This window comes from Mustelus asterias, chromosome 12 (genome assembly GCF_964213995.1).
Source record: "Mustelus asterias chromosome 12, sMusAst1.hap1.1, whole genome shotgun sequence".
Lineage (NCBI taxonomy): Eukaryota > Metazoa > Chordata > Chondrichthyes > Carcharhiniformes > Triakidae > Mustelus > Mustelus asterias.
In genome coordinates, this window is record NC_135812.1 from 55,807,870 (window position 1) to 55,824,743 (window position 16,874).

The window sequence follows — 16,874 nt, forward strand, 5'->3', positions numbered from 1 at the left end:
TTCTGGAGTTCAGAAGAATAAGGGGGGATCTCATAGAAATCTATAGAATTCTAACAGAACTATACAGGATAGATGCAGGAAGGATGTTCCTGATGGTCGGGGTGTCCAGAACCAGGGGTCACAATCTAAAGGCACAGAATAAAACATTTGGGACTGAGATGAGGAGAAATTTCTTCATCCAGGAAGTGGTCATCAGCCTCTGGGATTCACTACCACAGGAAGCAGTTGAGGCCAAAACATTGAATGTTTGCAAAAAGCAGTTAAATATAGCTCTTGGGGCTGAAGGAATCAAAGGAAAAGTGGTAGCACGGTGGCACAGTGGTTAGCACTGCTACCTCACAGCGCCAGGGACCCGGGTTCAATTCCAGCCTCGGGTCACTGTGTGGAATTTGCACATTCTCCCCTTAGAACATAGAACATAGAACAGTACAGCACAGAACAGGCCCTTCGGCCCACGATGTTGTGCCGAGCTTTATCTGAAACCAAGATCAAGCTATCCCACTCCCTATCATCCTGGTGTGCTCCATGTGCCTATCCAATAACCGCTTAAATGTTCCTAAAGTGTCTGACTCCACTATCACTGCAGGCAGTCTATTCCACACCCCAACCACTCTCTGCATAAAGAACCTACCTCTGATATCGTTGTCTGCATGGGCTTCCTCCAGCTGCTCCGGTTTCCTCCCACAATCCAAAGATATGTGGGTTAGGTGGATTGGCCATACTAAATTGACCCTAGTGTCAGGGGGATTAGCAGGGTAAATATGTGAGGTTACGAGAATAGGGCCTGGGTGGGATTGTGGTCAGTGCAGACTCGATGGGCTGAATACACTGTAGGGATTCTATGATTCTCACAGCGCCAGGTACCTGGGTTCGATTCCCAGCTTGGGACACTGTGGAGTTTCTACATTCTCCCCATGTCTGTGTGGGTTTCCTCCGGGTGCTCTGGTTTCCTCCCACAGTCCAAAGATGTGGAAAGGTGGGAACCAGAGATGTAAGCCTGCAGGAGAAATGACTGAGGGAGAGCTACAGACTAAGGCCAGTAAGATTAAGAGGAAGAGCAGGCAGAGAGTAGTTGTTGAACACAGCAGGACTGGTGGTCTGAAGTGCATTTGTTTCAACGCGAGCAGAACAACAGGTAAGACAGATGAACTTAGAGCTTGGATTAGAACTTGGAACTATGATGTTGTTGCTATTACAGAGACTTGGTTGAAATATGGACAGGATTGGCAGCTAAACATTCCAGGATTTAGATGCTTCAGGCAGGATCGAGGGGGATGTAAAAGTGGTGGGGGAGTTGCATTACTGGTTAAGGAGAATATCACAGCTGGACTGAGGGAGGACACCTTGGAGGGTTCAGGCAGCGTGGCAATATGGTAGAGCTCAGGAACAGGAGGGGTGCAGTCACAATGTTGGCGATTTATTACAGGCCTCCCAACAGCCAGCGGGAGATAGAGGAGCAGGTATGCTGACAGATTTTGGAAAGATGCAAAAACAACAGGGTTGTTGTGGTGGTTGATTTTAACTTTCCCTGTATTGACTGGGACTCACTGCTAGGGGCTTGGATGGGGCAGAATTTGTAATGACTGTCCAGGAGGGTTTCTTGAAGCAGTATGCAAATACCCAACATGGGAAGGAGCTATATTAGACCTGGTATTGGGGAATGAGCCCGGCCAGGTGATCAAAGTTTCAGTAGGAGAGCATTTTGGGAACAGTGATCATAATTCTGTAAGTTTTAAGGTGCTTGTGGGATAAGGACAAGAGTGGTCCTTGGGCAAAGATGTTAAATTGGGGGAAGACTAATTCCAGGCAGGATCTGGAGAGCGTAGATTGGGGGAGGCTGTTTGAGGGTAAATCAACATCCGACATGTGGGAGTCTTTCAAATGTCAATTGATTGGAATTCAGGACCAGCATATACCTGTTAGGATGAAGGATAAGTGTGGCAAGTATCGGGAATCCTGGATAACAAGGGATATTATGAGCCTTGTCAAAAAGAAAAAGGAAGCATTCATCAGGTCTAAAAGGCTTATGATAGATAAAGCCCTTGAAGAATATAAAAAATGTAGGGAAGAACTTAAGGAAGGGGTTAGGAGGGCTAAAAGGGGTCATGAAAAGTCATTGGCATTCAGGATTAAGGAAAATCCTCAGGCATTTTATATGTATGTAAAGATCAAGAGGGTAGCCAGTGAAAGGGTTGGTCCACTCAAGGATAGATGAGGGAATCTAAGCATGGAACCAGAGGAAATGGGTGAGATACTAAATGAATACTTTGCCTCAGTATTCACCAAAGAGGGGGATTTGATGGATGAGGAGCCTAGGGTAGGGTGTGTAGATATTCTGGATCATGTCGATATCAAAAAGGAGGAGGTTTGGTTGTCTTAAAAAGGCATTAAAGTAGACAAGTCCCCTGATGGGATCTACCCCAGAATACGGAGGCAGGCAAGGGCGGAAATTGCTGGGGCCTTGACAGAAATCTTTGTATCCTCATTGGCTACAGGTGAAGTTCCAGAGGACTGGAGGATAGCCAATGTTGTTCCATTGTTTAAGAAGGGCAGCAGGGATAATCCAGGAAATTATATGTCGGTGAGCTTTACGTCAGTGGTAGGGACATTCTTGGAAAAGATTCTTAGGGACAGGATTTACTCACATTTGGAAACAAATGGACTTATTTATGATCGACAGCATGGTTTTGTGAAGGGGAGGTCGTGCCTCACTAACTTGATCGAGTTTTTCGAGGAAGTGACGAAGATGATAGATGAGGGAAAGTCAGTGGATGTTGCATACATGGACTTCAATAAAGCCTTTGACAAGGTAACTCATGGTAGACTGGTACGAAGTCACATGGGATCAGAGGAGAGCAGGCAAGATGGATACAAAACTGGCTTGGCCAGTTGCTTATGGTATTTGCTACCAAATAAACCTGTTGGACTTTAACCTGGTGTTGTGAGACTTCTTACTTGGCCATAGAAAACAGAGGGTAGCAGTAGAGGGATGCGTTTCTGAATGGAAAGCTGTGACCAGTTGTGTTCACAGTAAGAAGTCTCACAACACCAGGCTAAAGTCCAACAGGTTGATTTGGTAGCACAAGCCACAAGCTTTCGGAGCACTGCTCCTCACCTGATGAAAGTTTGTAGCTTGTGCTACCAAATAAACCTGTTGGACTTTAACCTGGTGTTGTGAGACTTCTTACTGTGCTTACCCCAGTCCAATGCCGGCATCTCAACAACATGGCTACCATCGACACCGCAAACTGTCGGCTCCAAGTGGAGAGGATCTCCAAGATGATACACTCACCTGATGAAGGAACAGCGCTCCGAAAGCTTGTGGCTTGTGCCACCAAATAAACCTGTTGGACTTTAACCTGGTGTTGTGAGACTTCTTAGTGTGCTTACCCCAGTCCAACGCCGGCATCTCCACATCATGGCTACCAGTGGTGTTCCACAGGGATCAGTTCTGGGACCTTTGTTGTTTGTAGTATATATAAATGATTTGGAGGAAAATGTCGCTGGTCTGATGAGTAAGTTCACGGAAGACACAAAAATTGGCGGAGTTGCGGATAGTAAAGAGGATTGTCAGAGGATACAGCAAGTTATAGACCGGTTGGAGATTTGGGCGGAGAAATGGCAGATGGAGTTTAGTCCGGACAAGTGTGAGATAATGCATTTTGGAATATCCAATGCATAGAGGAATTATACAGTAAATTGTAGAACCCTTAGGAGTATTGGCAGGCAGAGAGATCTGGGCATGCATGCCCACCGATCACTGAAAGTGGCAACACAGTTGGATAAGGTAGTCAAGAAAGCATACGGCATGCTTGCCTTTATCGGTCGGGCATTGAGTATAAAAATTGGCAGGTCATGCTGTAGCTGTACAGAACTTTAGTTAGGCTTCATTTGGAATATTGTGTACAATTCTGGTCGCCACACTACCGGAAGGATGTGGATGCTTTGGAGAGGGTACAGAAGAAGTTTACCAGGATGGTGCCTGGTCTGGAGGGTATTAGCTTTGAGGAGAGTTGGATAAACATGGTTTGTTCCCACTGGAATGATGGAGGTTGAGGGGTGACCTGATAGGGGTCTACAAGATTGAGTGGCATGGTCAGAGTGGATAGTCAGATGCTCTTTCCTGGGGACATAGGTTTAAGGTGCATAGGGAAAAGTTTAGAGGAGATGTGCGGAGCAAGGTTTTTACACAGAGGGTGGTGAATATCTGGAACACGCTGTCTGGGGAGGTGATGGGAGCAGGTACGATTGCGGCATTGAAGGGGCAACTGGACGAATATATGAATAGGATGGCAATGGAAGGATACGGACTCCGTAAGTGCATACAGTTTTAGTTTAGGCAGGCATCATGATTGGCACAGCCTTAGAGGGCCGAAGGGCCTTACTGTGCTGTACTTTTCTTTGTTCTTTGATCTTTGATGTGTGGGTTAGATGGATTGGCCATGCTAAATTGCCTCTTAGTGTCGGGGGACTAGCTAGGGTAAGTGCATGGGGTTATGGGGATAGGGCCTGGGTGGGATTGTGGTCGGTGCAGACTCCATGGGCTGAATGGCCTCCTTCTGCACTGTATGATTCCATGATTCTATGATATGGGGGTAAAGTGGGAACAGCTATTCAGTTGGATAATCAGCCATGATCATAATGAATGGTGGAGCAGGTTCAAAGGACCGAATGGCCTCGTCGTGCTCCTATTTTGTATGTTTCTACGAGAGATTTCATGTGAAAGTAGGTGTGGCTGACTTAGGAAAGTTGTGTTGTAGGCCTCGACCACCATTCATGCAAAACCAAAGGCTGATGAGTTAGGTATGGGATAATTCATTTACCTTTCTCCCATGGAAGCAGTTGTTCAACATCCATTCTGTTTATACATGTTCGTACCAACTGCAGAACTGGCATTAAGGAACTCAATATAACAAAGGTCATGGTTGTGAAACCTCACGGACTATGGGGACTATCAGGATGCAGTCACATCCATCCAACACCTCATGTACTTACACAAACAGAAACAGGCACAACAGAAGTTCATCCCAAGGAGGAGGAAACATGCTAAAGGGAGGACGAAGGCATCCATGGCTGATGAGGGAAGTCAAGAATAGCATAAAAGCAAAAGAAAAAGCATACAAAGTGACGAGGGTTAGTGGGAAGCCAGAGATTGGGAAGCCTTTAAAAGCGAGCAGAGGACAACTAAAAAAGCAATAAGGGGGGAGAAGATGAAATATGAGTGTAAGCTAGCTAGGAATATAAAAGAGGATAGAAAGAGTTTTTTTCAAAATATAAAAGGCAAAAATAGCCATTGGACCACTGGAAAATGAGGCTGGAGAAGTAATAATTGGAAGCAAAGAAATGGCAGAGGAACTGAGTAGTTACTTTGCATCAGTTTTCACGGTGGAAGATACCAGTGGGATGCCAGAGCTCCAGGAGAGTCAGGGGACACAGGTGAGTATACTGGCCATCACTAAGGAGGAGGTTTTGGGGAAAACTGAAAGGTTTGAAGGTGGATAAATCACCTGGACCAGATGACCTACACCCGAGGGTTCTAAAAGAGATAACTGAGGAAATTGTGGAGGCATTGGTGGTGATCTTTCAACAATCACTGGAGGCAGGAGGGCACCAGAGGACTGGAAAGTAGTGAATGTAACACCACTGATTAAGAAGAGAGGGAGACAGCAGATGGGAAATTCTAGGCCGGTTAGCCTGACGTCGGTCATCGGCAAGATTTTTAAGTCCATTATTAAAGATGAGATCACAGAATACTTGGAAGTGCATGATAAAGTAGGATTGAGTCAGCATGGCTTTGTCAAGGGGAGGTCATGTCTGACAAATCTGTTAGAGTTCTTTGAGGAGGTAACAAGGAAGTTGGATAAAGGAGAACCAGTGGACGTGATTTATTTAGATTTCCAGAAGGCCTTTGACAAGGTGCTGCATAGGAGATCGTTAAATAAGTTAAGAGCCCATGGTGTTAAGGGTAAGATCCTGGCATGACTGGCAGAAGGCGGAGAGTGGGGATAAAGGGGTTTTTTTCAGGATGGCAGCCGGTGACTAGTGGTGTGCCTCAGGGGTCAGTGCTGGGACCACAACATTTCACAATATACATTAGCGATTTGGAGAAGGAACTGAAGGCTATGTTGTTAAGTTTGCAGGTGATACAAAGATATGTAAAGGGACAAGTAGTATTGAGGAAGCAGGGGGCTGCAAAAGGACTTGGACAGATTAGGAGAGTGGACAAAGAAGTGGCAGATGGAATACAATGTGGAAAAGTATGAGGTTATGCACTTTGGAAGGAGGAATGGAGGCAAAGACTATTTTAAATAGGGAAATGCTTAGGAAATCAGAAACACAAAGGGACTTGGGAGTCTTTGTTCAAGATTCTCTTAAGGTTAACATGCAGGTTCAGTCGGCAGTTAGGCAGGCAAATGCAATGCTATCATTCATGTCAAGAGGGCTAGAATACAAGAGCAGGGATGTACTTCTAAGGCTGTATAAAGCTCTGGTCAGACCCCATTTGGAGTATTGTGAGCAGTTTTGGTCCCCATATCTAAGGAAGGAAATGTTGGTCTTGGAAAGGGTCCAGAGGAGGTTCACAAGAATGATCCCTGGACTGAAGCGTTTGTCATATGAGGAACAATTGAGGACTCTGGGTTTGTACTTGTTGGAGTTTAGAAGGATGAGGCGGGAGAGGGGGGGGGGGCGGTGTCATATTGAAACTTCCAGGATACTGTGAGGCTTGGATAGAGTGGACATGGAGAGGATGTTCCACTAGTAGGAAAAACAAGAACCAGAGGGCACAACCTCAGGCTGAAGGGACGATCCTTTAGAACAGAGATGAAGAGGAATTTCTTCAGCCAGAGAGTGGTGAATCTGTGGAACTCTTTGCCACAGAAGGCTGTGGAGGCCAAGTCATTGAGTGTCTTTAAGACAGAGATAGATAAGTTCTTGATTAATAAGTGGATCAGGGGTTATGGGGAAAAGGCCGGAGAATGGGGATGAGAAAAATATCAGCCATGACTGAATGGTGAAGCAGACTTGATGGGCTGCGTGGCCTCATTCTGCTCCTATGTCTTATGGTCCTGTGGTCTAAACGACATCTATGTATCACCTGGACAGTCTCAAACTCTGCGACATTTGTTTCAATATTAAATAATTTAAGGGCCGAAATGAAATATGGCTCTGTATTTCTGGAAGGGTTAGGGGAAAGTAAATAACCTATTTTGCAGTAAAGATGTCTTCTAATCACAACCTTAAATCTTGCATTAAGTTGAGTCATCTGTCTGCCAACGTCATTCTGTTACTCGGAGTTCATTCATAAAAATCAGACCTCTATTCCTGACTAATTCCTCTGCACTATTGCAGCCTGTCCTATTTCTCTTTATTACTCATGGGAAAATGAAAGTGCGTGTTGCAATCCGCATTGCTACAGCAACGCTGTATGAAGCTCAACTTCAGAACCCCCAAACTGGAAGAAGACTTTTAGGTTGTGTCAATGAATTTTGCGTTTTACGTCAGCGCGTGTCGTTGTCTATTGGGTGGGGGGGGGGCGGGGTGGAGGGAGGAGAGCCAGAGGCTGCTGAGTCAAACACATTCCCAGGAGAGAGGACTGGGATCTTCACTCCTGCCACTCCCTCAACACCCAGATCTTCGGGATTCGCCTTGTTCAAGTGAAGCAGGGAGAGGAGCTAGCCGTGGTGTTGAAGATCCCGCTGCCAGCAGGCGCTCTCCATTGGGTCGAACAGTGGCTGGGCAGCAGCCGGGGAGCTGTCCGCGGTGCTGAACGTGTCTTCGGGCTGAAACCTCCTGGCGCCGAGACCTTCATCACATCCCGGTCCGTGTTGTCTTTCGCCTCGGGGGAAAAGCAGAGGCGATGGAGCCTCGGTTAGATCTGCAGAGTGCCCCTGACGGAGAGGTGTACTGCGCAGATAGTGCTTATGGATCTTCTGTTTTAGACACAGACACGGAAGAGGGCCACACGCCTTCCTCCAATAATATCATTTACTACAACGAGGAACTGATGCATAAGGTGAGTAGCCTTAATGTTGGAAGCAATAACATCAATATGTTACATTTATATACCGTCTGTAACAGATGAAAAGGCGGTGGCTGGAATTTATTGTTGCGGAATGAACTAATGTCGAATGCCAAAGATGACATAGTTTATCCTAGGAATGAGGACTCGCTGATGGACAATAACTTTCTTCGGTTAGAAAGTGCAGAGGAGATCTGAAACAAAAGGATATACGAGGGAGAAAGAATGTATGAGTAAAGATTAATGGGTACCAGAGAAGGGAATATTAACGAGCAAACGGACATTCAAAAAAAAGTAAAAACAGAAAATTCTGGAAAGACTCAGCAGATCTTGCAACACCTGTGGAGAGAGAAACAATTCACATTTCAAGTCTGTAAGACTTCTTCAGAACTAAGCTATCAAAAGAAGGATGGGGTCGATTAGGGACCAAAATAAATCAAAGAGGGTGGGGGAATATTTTGCACCTGACTTCAGTAAAGAGATACTGTCAATATCACAATAAAATTCGAGATGGTAGAGAAGTTGAATAACAGGGTTGGCATGGCGGCACAGTGGTTAGCACTGCTGCTTCACAGCATCAGGGACCCAGGTTCAATTCCTGGCTTGGGTCACCGTCTGTGCGGAGTTTACACGTTCTCCCCGTGTCTGCGTGGGTTTCCTCCGGCTGCTCCGGTTTCCTCCCACAGTCCAAAGATGACTCCATACGACCAGGTGATCCTGACTTGCTGTTCAGTGAAGCAAGATCTGTAATCCGAGGTGTACTTCAAGAGGAACTTGGGAACCCATGCAAAGAGTGGATACCTGAAGCAGGAGCACATTCATCAAAAGCGTACAGACTATTTTTTGAATTTATGGAGAACTTGAGTAATATTTTGATTCCTGAATTAAAAGATATAACTTGAATAAATGCAGTAAAGCAAGTGGAAAACAATTATTTAGTCAGCTTGGTCTCTGTTGTTATCCCCTCTTCTGAGTTAAAAGTAGCAGTTTCAAATTCTCCTCCAAGGCCTGAGTAGTTGAGAGGTATAGATCGGGTGGATTCTCGGAGGCTTTTTCCCAGGGCTGAAATGGCTGCTATGAGAAGACACAGGTTTACGGTGCTGAGGAGTAGGTACAGAGGAGATGTCAGGGGCAAGTTTTTCACTCAGAGGGTGGTGGGTGAGTGGAATCGGCTGCTGTCAGTGGTGGTGAAGGCAAACTTGATAGGTCTTTTAAGAGACTTCTGGATGAGTACATGGGACTTAATAGGATTGAGGGTTATAGGTAAGTCTATCTATAAGCCTAGGTAGGTAGGGACATGACCGGTGCAACTTGTGGGCTGAAGGGCCTGTTTGTGCTGTATTTTTTCTATCATAGAATCATAGAAACCCTACAGTGCAGAAGGAGGCCATTCGGCCCATCGAGTCTGCACCGACCACAATCCCACCCAGGCCCTACCCGCTAATCCCTTTTTTTTTACCCGCTAATCCCTCTAACCTACGCATCCCAGGACTCTAAGGGACAATTTTTAACCTGGCCAATCAACCTAACCCGCACATCTTTGGGCTGTGGGAGGAAACCGGAGCACCCGGAGGAAACCCACGCAGACACGAGGAGAATGTGCAAACTCCACACAGACAGTGACCTGAGCCGGGAATTGAACCCAGGACCCTGGAGCTGTGAAGCAGCAGTGCTAACCACTGTGCTACCATGCCGCCCCTATGTTCTATGTTCTACACCACCTCGGCTGTCACTCAAACTGAAGTCCTGAGGAGTGCTCTGTTGTAAAACCTTTTGTAAATTGCATGTTAAAATGATCCTCCACCAACTTGCACTACAAAAAAATAGAAGTGTTACAGTGATTTATTTGGGTGCATGGCCCCTTAAATCTTTTTGCAAGGCTGCACACACACAACTTAAAGGGATCAATTTATGTGCGGCCAGTGCTGGTGCTGCTTGCCGAAATATCTCAGCCTATGCGAATGTAAAAGATTGTACACTTGAAAACGAGATGGGTGGTCTTCTAGCCAATGATCCTGTGAGTCAGCATTTCTAATGACAAGGTACCACATGGTAGGTTGTTGCATAAGGTTAAATCTCACGGGATCCAGGGTGAGGTATCTAACTGGATACAAAATTGGCTTCTTGACAGAAGCCAGAGGGTAGTTGTAGAGGGTTGTTTTTCAAACTGGAGGCCTGTGACCAGCGGTGTGCCTCAGGGATCAGTGCTGGGTCCACTGTTATTTGTCATTTATATTAATGATTTGGATGAGAATATAGGGGGCATGGTTAGTAAGTTTGCAGATGACACCAAGATTGGTGGCGTAGTGGACAGTGAAGAAAGTTATCTCTGATTGCAACGGGATCTTGATCAATTGGGCCAGTGGGCTGACGAATGGCAGATGGAGTTTAATTTAGACAAATGCGAGGTGATGCATTTTGGTAGATTGAACCAGGACAGGACTTACTCAGTTAATGGTAGGGCATTGGGGAGAATTATAGAACAAAGATATCTGCGGGTACATGTTCATAGCTCCTTGAAAGTGGAGTCACATGTGGACAGAGTGGTGAAGAAGGCATTCAGTATGCTTGGTTTCATTAGTCAGAACATTGAATACAGGAGTTGGAACATCTTGTTGAAGTTGTACAAGACATTGGTAAGGCCACACTTGGAATACTGTGTACAATTCTGGTCACCCTATTATCGAAAGGATATTATTAAACTAGAAAGAGTGCAGAAGAGATTTACTAGGATGCTACCGGGACTTGATGGTTTGAGTTATGAGGAGAGGCTGGATAGACTGGGACTTTTTTCTCTGGAGTGTAGAAGGCTGAGGGGTGATCTAATAGAGGTCTATAAAATAATGAGGGGCACAGATCAGCTAGATATTTAATATCTTTTCCCAAAGGTAGAGTAGTCTAAAACTAGAGGGCATAGGTTTAAGGTGAGAGGGGTTGAGATACAAAAGTGTCCAGAGGAGCAGTTTTTTCACACAGAGGGTGGTGAATGTCTGGAACAAGCTGCCAGAGGTAGTAGTAGAGGCGGGTACAATTTTGTCTTTTAAAAAGCACTTAGACAGTTACATGAGTAAGATGGGTATAGAAGGATAGGGGCCAAATGCGGGCAATTGGGATTAGCTTAGGGGTTTTTTAAAAAAAGGGTGGCATGGACAAGTTGGGCCGAAGGGCCTGTTTCCATGCTGTAAACCTCTATGACTCTATGTGTGGGTTAGGTGGATTGGCCTTGCTAAATTATCCCTTAGTGTCAGGGGGACTAGATAGGCTAAATACATGGGGTTATGGGGATGGGGCCTGATTGGGATTGTGGTCAGTGCAGACTTGATGGGCCAAATGGCTTCCTTCTGCACTGTAGGATTCTGTGATTAAAAATAGAGGAGAGGGATAAGCACTGTAATTACAGACAATCACCAAATGTCATGGTGGCGGCACGTTGGCACAGTGCTCCAGGGACCTGGGTTCAAATCCCGGCTCAGGTCACTGTCTGTGTGGAGTTTGCACATTCTCCCTGTGTCTGCGTGGGTTTCCTCCGGGTGCTCCAGTTTCCTCCCACAGTCCAAAGATGTGCGGGCTAGGGGGGGATTATGGTTGGTGCAGACTCGATGGGCCGAATGGCCCCTTTCTGCACTGTAGGATTCTATGATGATTCTATGATCAGTGATGGAGAAGTATTAGAAACAATCTGAGACACCACAAGTAACAAGCAAGTTTGACCTGACAAACCTCTTGGAGTTATTTGATGCATTAAGTGGAGGGCTGATCAGGGTAGAGAAGTTGATACATGCATGAACTTTCAAATGGTATTCAACAGGTCACATACCTCTTAGCAAAATTGAAGCAATAGGATTAAAGCAGCAGTTACCATGTGGATTGACCAAATGACAGACAACAGAAATTAGTGTGAATAGAGGAACCGGAACAAAGCAGAGAATAATTTCCTCCAGAGTCCAGTATGGGACCACTTATCTTTTTGAGATATATTAATGGCCTGAACCTGGCAGGCAAAAGACAGATTGGACGGCACGGTGACATAGTGGTTAGCACTGCTGCCTCTCAGCGGCTGGGACCCTACTTCGATTCAGGCCTTGGGTCACTGTCTGTGTGGAGTTTGCACGTTCTCCCCATGTCTAGGTAGGTTTCCTCCGGGTGCTCTGGTTTTCTCCCATAGTCCAAAGATATACAGGTTAGGTGGATTGGCCATGCTAAATTGCCCCTTAGTGTCAGTGGGACTAGCAGGGTAAATACGTGGGGTTACAGGAATAGGGCCAGGGTGGGGTTGTTGTCATTGCAGGCTCGATGGGCCGAATGGCCTCCTTCTGTAGGGATTCTATGATTCAATGAGATGTAATGCAGAGAGATGTGAAGCGATGTATTTTGGAAGGGGGGGATATGAGGAAGCAACAGAAACTAAATGATGTAATTTTAAACAGGGTACAAGAAAAGGGATACCTGGGAGTGTACGTACAGAAAAAATTAAACGTAGCAGGACAAATTGATATGGCTGCTTAAAAAACATATGGGATTTTATAAATAAGGAGATAGAATTCAAAATCAAGGAATTTATATGAAGCTGTTATAAATCATTACTTAACCCTGAACCACTTCTAGGAAACAATGCTTTATGAAGGATGTTCAGGCCATGAACAGCATGCAGAGAAGATTGGAGAGCATGCTAACAGGGATGAGATTCTCCATTATGTGGAAAGTCTAGAGAAGATGGGAGTGTCCTCCATTAAGTAGAGATGATTGAAGGAAAATTTATTAGAGGTGTTCACAATTAAGAATGATTTCAATGAGGCAAAGGAGCAGAAAGTGCTGCCTTGGGCAGGAGGGTTGGTAATAAAAGGATGCAGATTTAAAATAATTGACAAAAGAACTGGGGTGGATGGGGGGAAGATTTTATTTTCTGTTGGGAGATTTTATAACATGTTGCTTGAAAAAAGATTGAAACACATTCTGTCATAACTTTCAAAAGGAAATTGGATAAATAGTTGAAGGTGAAAACTTTTCAGAGCCAAGGGGAAATAGCAGAGGAGTGGCACTAATTGGATGGCTCTGTAAAGAGCTGTCACATGCAAGATGGGCTGAATGGTCTTCTGTATTTTTTCATTCTCTAATTCTGTTAAATATCCTTGAGTAAAAACTGACGATGTGCAGCTTCCCCACATAAACCTGAAACATCGTAATTAGATATTCATTGATTCCCTGTGTTAACATGTACAATAGGAGAGTAATGTTATTAATATCAGTATTTAGCATACTCTCCAAGCTGCAGGTGATCAAACCAGTGCAAGAAATCACATTAATCAAGTGTTATTTTTCAATCCACTTACTACAATGTTTGCTCCAATCAAGAACTGTTCCAATTCCCTCTTGAAGATATTGTCAAATCTATAAAACAGCCATCAATTTATTCCAGAGGCTCACTGTTCTGGAGAAATGAAGGGCTGCCTAATATCTAGTCTGTTTCTACTTTTGCATAATTTAAACCCATATCCATAGGTCCTCCCAGTATGTCAAACATTATTCAACCCTTTCATTATCTTATAAACCTCCACAATTTTCCTCTTCACGGCTTTGTATAAATGGAGTCATTGCCACCATTAGTTTTATGCTTCATCAGTGTTCTTTGCACAACAAAGTTATTCCTCATGTTGCCCCCTCCTGTGCATCTCTTTATGTTGCTGCTTCAAAGGGTTCTGCCATTTACTGTATAATTCCCTCCTGCATTAGGCCTTCCAAAATGCATCACTTTGCATTTGTCTGGATTAAATTCCATCTGCCATTTCGCCGTCCAATTCTCCAGCCTTTCTACATTCTGTTACTCTGGCAATCCTCCTCCAATCTTTGTGTCATCGACAACCTTACTAATCAGACCAGCTACATTCTCCTCCAAATCATTTATACATATATTACAAACAGCAGGGGTCTCAGCACTAATCCCTGTGGAATGACACTGGCCACAGATCTCCAGTCAGTAAAACACTTTTCCACTGCTACCCTCTGTCCTCTATGACCAAGCCAATTCTGTGTCCATCTTACCAGCTCACTGCAGATCCCGTGTGACTTCACCTTCTGAATCAGCCTGCCATGAGGGACCTTGTCAAAGGCCTTGCTAAAATCCATATAGACAATATCCACAGCCCTGCCCTCATCTCTCCTCTAGGTGCTGACAGCCCCAGTGTCCTCCTCTCACACTCTCCTCTAGGTGCTGTCTGTCTGTCCCAGTGCCCTCCTCTCACACTCTCCTCTCGGTGCCCTGACTGTCCCAGTGCCCTCCTCTCACACTCTCCTCTAGGTGCTGTCTGTCTGTCCCAGTGCCCTCCTCTCACACTCTCCTCTAGGTGCTCTCTGTCCCAGTGCCCTCCTCTCACACTCTCCTCTCGGTGCCCTGACTGTCCCAGGGCCCTCCTCTCACACTCTCCTCTAGGTGCTGACTGTCTGTCCCAGTGCCCTCCTCTCACACTCTCCTCTAGGTGCTCTCTGTCCCAGTGTCCTCCTCTCACACTCTCCTCTAGGTGCTCTCTGTCCCAGTGTCCTCCTCTCACACTCTCCTCTAGGTGCTGTCTGTCCCAGTGCCCTCCTCTCACACTCTCCTCTCGGTGCCCTGACTGTCCCAGGGCCCTCCTCTCACACTCTCCTCTAGGTGCTGTCTGTCTGTCCTGGTGTCCTCCTCTCACACTCTCCTCTAGGTGCTCTCTGTCCCAGTGTCCTCCTCTCACACTCTCCTCTTGGTGCCCTGACTGTCCCAGGGCCCTCCTCTCACACTCTCCTCTAGGTGCTGTCTGTCTGTCCTGGTGTCCTCCTCTCACACTCTCCTCTAGGTGCTCTCTGTCCCAGTGTCCTCCTCTCACACTCTCCTCTCGGTGCCCTGTCTGTCCCAGGGCCCTCCTCTCACACTCTCCTCTAGGTGCTGTCTTTCTGTCCCAGTGCCCTCCTCTCACACTCTCCTCTCGGTGCCCTGACGGTCCCAGTGTCCCGGTGGACAGAGTGGACAGAGTGATGAAGAAGGCATTTGGCATGCTTGGTTTCATCGGTCAGAATATTGAATACAGGAGTTGGAATGACTTGTTGAAGTTCTACAAGACATTGGAATACTGTGTGCAATTCTGGTCACCTTATTATAGAAAGGATATTATTAAACTAGAAAGAGTGCAGAAACAAAGGCCTGGGTGGGATTGTGGTCGGTGCAGACTCGATGGGCCGAATGGCCTCTTTCTGTACTGTAGGGTTTCTATGATTTCTATGAATTCTATGAAATTGCAAAAACAAGGACTGAAGTTATATGCACTGAGAATCATTGCCCTGTCGAATGGATTACCTGAATGTCATCCAGAGACTCACTGAGAACGAAACCTGAGCTCAAAAAACATTCCCAGTTAAAGAAATATGAATATTTACAAAGTGTTTGCGTGAGCACCTGGCATGTCGAAGTGCTTTCCAGATGATCAGGTGCTTTTCACATGTAGTCAGTGTGGTAATGAGGAAGTGTGACTGCAAATTAGTGATCAGCAAGTTCCCACAAAGAGCAATGTGATAATCACCAGATCATGTTTTATTTATTGTCATATCAATTGAGGGATAACTACTCGTCAGCACACTGGGGTTCACTATTGGTCAGCACATTGAGGTTTACTATTAGTCAAGAAGGCATACGGCATGCTTGCCTTCATCGATCGGGGCATTGAGTTTAAAAATTGGCAGGTCATGTTGCAGCTTTATAGAACCCTAGTTAGGCCACACTTGGAATATAGTGTTCAATTCTGGTCACCACTCTACCAGAAGGATGTGGAGGCTTTGGAGAGGGTACAGAAAAGATTTACCAGGATGTTGCCTGGTATGGAGGGCATTAGCTATGAGGAGAGGTTGGAGAAACTTGGTTTGTTCTCACTGGAACGACGGAGGTTGAGGGGCAACCTGATCGAAGTCTACAAGATTATGAGAGGCATGGACAGAGTGGATAGTCAGAAGCTTTTTCCCCAGCGTGGAAGAGTCAATGACTAGGGGGCACAGGTTTAAGGTGCGAGGGGCAAGGTTTAAAGGAGATGTACAAGGCAGATATTTTACACGGAGGGTGGTGGGTGCCTGGAACTTAATGCCGGGGGAGGTCATGGAAGCAGATACGATAGTGAGTTTTAAGGGGCGTCTAGACAAAGTACGTGAATAGGATGGGAATAGAGGGATATGGTCCCCGGAAGGTTAGGGGGTTTTAGTTCAGTCGGGCAGCATGGTCGGTGCAGGCTTGGAGGGCTGAAGCGCCTGTTCCTGTGCTATAATTTTCTTTGTTCTTTGGTCAGCACACTGGGGGTTAACTGTTGGTCAGCACTATTGGTCAGTGCAAGCTTGGAGGGCCAAAGGGCCTGTTCCTGTGCTGTAATTTTCTTTGTTCTTTGTTCACACTGGATTAACTCTCCTGCTCTTTATGATGTCATGGGATCTTTCACATCCCCCTGAGCAGGTTTAATATCTCACAAAAGTGTTTGCTATCGGTGACAATAATGATGAGGATTTTTGGGGTGACTGTAGTCTCTGGATTTTTTGCTTCATTCCCTGAATGAATGGGAGGGATTTTCCAGAAATATTCCCTGAATTGGCTTCTGCTTTTTTCCTGTTTAGTATTCTTCCTCTCCTGGGAGATTGTGTTTTGTGTGTGGGCCAGGTCTGGATGGTGTGGACTCTGTCAGTTTGAAGGTCACTCCTCTGTGAATCGGAATATTTTCCAATGGGGCTGATGGATATTCCTACGACAGACACTTGTTCTGCTATTCACAATGGAACTGTACAGAGCAATATTACAGAGCACTTTCCAAGCCCCGCAGAATAGAGGGGACAGATTACCAGAAAATTTGTAGAGATT

At 45.7% G+C, this 16,874-nt stretch overlaps 1 protein-coding gene across 1 annotated transcript in view; it reads left to right on the top strand.

The window, feature by feature from the left end:
- Positions 1 to 7,858: 7,858 nt before the first annotated feature.
- Positions 7,859 to 16,874, top strand: part of LOC144501473 (ras-related protein Rab-37) — a 359,260-nt gene continuing 350,244 nt past the window's right edge. Inside the window, exon 1 of the mRNA XM_078225254.1 lies at positions 7,859 to 8,014. Within this exon, the coding sequence (XP_078081380.1) occupies positions 7,859 to 8,014 (156 nt within the window). The remainder of the gene's footprint in view (positions 8,015 to 16,874) is intronic.